Genomic DNA, 5000 nt, shown 5'->3' with positions numbered 1-5000 from the left:
ACTCTAGAACCCACTAGAACCCTGTAGAACACTAAAACAATATAGAATTGTACTCCCCTGTACATGTACAAAGGACGGAACAATAAAGGAATCTGAATCTGAATCTAGAACCATGTAGAACAGTAGAACCATGGAGAACACTGCTTCTAGAACTCCGAACCCAGTAGAACTCTATATATCATCACTAGAACCTTGTAGAACGCTGGACCCCCGAAGAACGCTGGACCCCTGTAGAACACTAGAACCCTGTAGAACACTAGAACCCTGTAGAACACTAGAACACTAACTCTGAACTCAGTGGAATCTGAACCAAGTAAAACCGTGTAAATCACTGGAACCTTGTGGAACCACCTGTGTGTTCTCCTCAGGTGTAGGACAGTAGAACCCTGTGGAACCCCCTGTGTGTTCTCCTCAGGTGTAGGACAGTAGAACCCTGTGGAACCCCCTGTGTGTTCTCCTCAGGTGTAGGACAGTAGAACCCTGTGGAACCCCCTGTGTGTTCTCCTCAGGTGTAGGACAGTAGAACCCTGTGGAACCCCCTGTGTGTTCTCCTCAGGTGTAGGACAGTAGAACCCTGTGGAACCCCCTGTGTGTTCTCCTCAGGTGTAGGACAGTAGAACCCTGTGGAACCCCCTTTGTGTTCTCCTCAGGTGCAGGACAGTAGAACCCTGTGGAACCCCCTGTGTGTTCTCCTCAGGTGCAGGACAGTAGAACCCTGTGGAACCCCCTGTGTGTTCTCCTCAGGTGTAGGACAGTAGAACCCTGTGGAACCCCCTGTGTGTTCTCCTCAGGTGTGGTGAAGAAGGACCCCAAGCTGCCGGACAGCCTGGTGATGCCTCCACCCGAACCCAGAACCCAGGACTCTGTCTTTGACCAGGAGGACAAGGCCAAGGTGTGTGTGCATGTGTGTGTGTGCATGTGCGTGCGTGTGTGTGCCTGTGCGTGCGTGTGCGTGCGTGTGTGTTCGTGTGTGTGTGAGAGAGTCATAGATGGTCATAGATTTATGACGTACATAGTAGATGATCATGGTTGTGTTTGTGTGTGTGCGGACGTGCCTGTGTGTGTGTGTGTGTGTGTGCGTACGTGTGTGTGTGTTACAGTTGCTAGCGAGGCTACTGAAGAGCAACCGTCCTGAAGATCTGCAGACGGCCAACAGACTGATCAAAAACACCATCAAAGAGGTGAGAGAGAGAGTGTGTGTGTGTGTGTGTGTGTGTGTGTGTGTGTGTGTGTGTGTGTGTGTGTGTGTTACTGACTGATCTGCGTGTGTGTGTTTGTGTGTGTGTGTGTTACTGACTGATCTGCGTGTGTGTGTTTGTGTGTGTGTGTGTTACTGACTGATCTGCGTGTGTGTGTGTGTGTGTGTGTGTGTGTGTGTGTGTGTGTGTGTGTGTGTGTGTGTGTGTGTGTGTGTGCAGGAGCAGGACAGGGCAGAGCGTGTGTCCAGGCGTGTGTGTGTGCTGGAGGAGGTGGAGAGCTGTACCAGACAGCTGAGAGCACTGTTGGACACACACACACACACCCGGGCCTCCACCACACACACAGACACCATGAAGGTAGGTGTGATCTATCAAACATCCACGTGTGATCTATCAAACACCCGTAAGCCGCCAATCCCATGGTACGGAAGCTCGGGCGTTGATAAATATGGTGCACGCCGCTACAGATTCTGGCCTCGTCCCTGCAGCTCAGGGCATGGAGATTCAATCAATCAATCAAAGCTTTATTTGTATGGCGCATTTCATACCCAGAGGCAACACAATGCTCTTTACAGAGAACAAGGGAGGAGGGCATACGACCCACCCCTACATATTCCAGAGGGAAGCAAAAAAACAGTAATCACCCGGGGGCCAGATAAGTGAGCTGTAAAAATTCTTCCCTGACCCCTCTCAACAAGGCGATCAAGCAAGCTCCTGGAGTATGTTTGTCTACCGGCTAAGAACATTTATAGAGCAATAAATAACATTAAATTACATTTTCAGAGTAAGAGAGGCTAATAACATCATAGGAGAGACATGGCAAACATTGGTGTATGTCTGTGTGTGCATAAATGTGCCTGGGCCCAGATAGAGGCAGGGGTTGGGGTAGGGAGGGGGTAGGAAGAGGATACGGACCCGGGTTAGGGTGAGGGGAAGGGGATCTGAGCCCAGGACTGGTGTATGTCAGTGTGTGTGTGAGTGTGCCTGGGTCCAGGTAGAGGCAGGGGTCAGGGGTAGGGTGGGGGGTAGGAAAAGGATACGGACCCGGGTTAGGGTGAGGGGAAGGGGATCTGAGCCCAGGACTGGTGTATGTCAGTGTGTGTGTGAGTGTGCCTGGGCCCAGATAGAGGCAGGGGTTTGGGTAGGGAGGGGGTAGGAAGAGGATACGGACCCGGGTTAGGGTGAGGGGAAGGGGATCTGAGCCCAGGACTGGTGTCTCAGGGCATGGAGATAGACTGAGAAATACAGCCCAAACTACAAAGTTTCTCCGACTCGCGTCCAATAACAACTCTTCACTCTCCATGGAAAGATCCCAGAAAACCATTTAGCATTTTATAATTTGATTTGAAGGGTTTGTTCGCACATGTAGATTCACCCAATCAGACAGCAGTGAGCTGGCCAGCTTCCTTGTGTCACTGTGTAGCCTATCCAAAAACCACTGCACATTGCTGTCAGTTTGATGATTTATAATAATACTAATAATAATAATAATAATAATAATAATAACAATAATAATAGTAATAATAATAATAATAATAATAATAATAACAATAATAATAGTAATAATAATAATAATAATAATAATAATAATAAAACTTGATTTCACCTTCTGTGCAGAAAAAAAAAGTATTATTGTGACCAAATTAAATTACAAAGTAACAGAATGTCAAATGAGAGCCAACACCTGTGTGAATGATAAATATCCTATCTCACCCAGTAGGCCTGTAGGAACTGGTGCAGGTTAATTAACAGGTTAATAGCCTACCTCGCTCGCCCACTCCTCTCACCTCGGGGGCGTTACCCATATGACTGAACATTTAAATAAGGGACTGAACCCATACCCATATGACTGAACATTTAAATAAGGGACTGAACCATACCCATTGCTTTTCAGTTGTTAATTTTGATTGCTAGTAATTATGTCACCAGTGCGTTGATTGATTGATTGATGATTGATTGATTGATTGATTGATTGATTGATTGATTGATTGATTGATTGATTGATTGATTGATTGATTGATTGATTGATTGATTGATTGATTGATTGATGCTTGATTGATTGGTGTAACATTAATTTCACTCTCAGACTTGTAGGGCTGCGTCGTCTAAGTAGGCTCAAGATGAAAGCAAAATTACTCTTACATGAAACATCTGTTTAACCTGTTACTAGTAAACCATTGGAAAATACCCATTTATGTTGGGGATATATGACACATCGAATATTTAAAAATAGAGTATTTGACCAGAGTAGGCTGCATGTTTTGAAGTGATGAACAGGCCTGTGTGGCGGAGCTTTGCCAGTCAGAGTCAGTGTGATGATTCTCTAGGGTTAGGGTTAGGGTTAACTAACACGGTCTGAGACGTTGCCTTGGATCTGGTCTGTCTCCGCTCTCGTCCAAACTGATCAATGCTGAACTTGGCGTGGGAATGACCTCGTTTTCATGTCATACGATCGCTTAGTAAATGAGAACCAAAGTCTTTAAGAGACACTAATTATACATAAAATATATAGACATGAACAAAAAGCGGAAAAACTTTAGAATAACCATCTCTTATAAATAGTTAATAGATCATTCACAAATCATTTTGTAAAGGCTAGTAAATATATTTGTTAAAGGAGTAGTAAAGAAAAAATAATGTTTAGCCCTGTTTTAAGGTTACTTGTGATCATATACAATGGTTCAGATCAAAACGTTGACAAAACTAGCACTTTTGAGAAAGTCTGATAATTGCTCTACCACCGTTTTGGTCATACAATGGATGTGGGTGGGCACCGTGAAAAATCATTCAAAAACATGTTAAACTCTCGATTTCCAAGACAAGTCCTGGGGTATGAAGAAGCAGGGTCTCCATAGAGCAGAGCCTAGTACAGTATGGGGTACAGTATGGGGTACAGTATGGGGTACAGTATGAAGGAGGCTGTTTCCAGAGGGGTTTAGTGGAGTGAGGAGTTCTTTAAGGTAGGGAGGTGCATTACCATGGGTGCATTTGAAAGTTAGGACAAGGGTTTTGATATGTGTGTGTGTGTGTGTGTGTGTGTGTGTGTGTGTGTGTGTGTGTATCTATACGGCCCCTCCTAAGCCCCTCCCTCCTTCCCGCAGGCCCTGTACGAGCGCTGTGATAGGCTGAGGCCCAGCCTGTTCCGCCTCGCCAGTGACACGGCGGACGATGATTCGGCGTTGGCCCAGATCCTGTCAGCCAATGACGAGCTGATGCTGGTGTTGAACGCCTACAGGGAGCTGGTGGGAACCAATGGGAGGCCAGGAGGAGGAGCCAAGCACAAAGGTAACCATGGCACCGGTAGGTTGGTTCTTTTAGTCCTGAATTTTTAATGTTTAGTCTCTCTGCTGCTCTGTCAGGGTTCACTCTCTCTCTCTCTCTTTCTCTCACTCTCTCTCTCTCTCTTTCTCTCACTCTCTCTCTTTCTATCACTCTCTCTCTCTTTCCTCACTCTCTCTCTCTTTCTCTCACTCTCTCTCTCTTTCCTCACTCTCTCTCTCTCTCCCTCTCTCTCTTTCTCTCACTCTCTCTCTCTTTCTTCACTCTCTCTCTCTCTCCCTCTCTCTCTTCTCTCACTCTCTCTCTCTCTCTCTCTCTCTCTCACTCTCTCTCTCTCTCTCACTCTCTCACTCTCTCTCTCTCTCTCTCTCTCACTCTCTCACTCTCTCTCTCTCACTCTCTCACTCTCTCTCTCTCTCTCACTCTCTCTCTCCCTCTCTCTCTCTCTCCTCTCTCTCTCTCTCTTCTCTCACTCTCTCTCTCTTTCCTCACTCTCTCTCTCTCTCTCACTCTCTCTCTCTC

At 46.3% G+C, this 5000-nt stretch overlaps 1 protein-coding gene across 1 annotated transcript in view; it reads left to right on the top strand.

The window, feature by feature from the left end:
* The window catches only part of LOC311328240 (ADP-ribosylation factor-binding protein GGA2-like), a gene marked incomplete at its 3' end in the record, with an annotated part of 13396 nt that extends 8912 nt beyond the window's left edge, over window positions 1-4484 (top strand). The window contains exons 7-10 of the mRNA XM_084462237.1: window positions 792-892; window positions 1101-1181; window positions 1419-1556; window positions 4301-4484. Of these exons, the coding sequence (XP_084318363.1) occupies window positions 792-892; window positions 1101-1181; window positions 1419-1556; window positions 4301-4484 (504 nt within the window). The remainder of the gene's footprint in view (window positions 1-791; window positions 893-1100; window positions 1182-1418; window positions 1557-4300) is intronic.
* Window positions 4485-5000: the final 516 nt, after the last annotated feature.

Source organism: Borostomias antarcticus, assembly GCF_949987555.1.
Source record: "Borostomias antarcticus genome assembly, contig: scaffold_891, whole genome shotgun sequence".
NCBI lineage: Eukaryota > Metazoa > Chordata > Actinopteri > Stomiiformes > Stomiidae > Borostomias > Borostomias antarcticus.
Note: the sequence above shows the minus strand (reverse complement) of the source record. Positions and strands in the feature narration are given on the sequence as shown.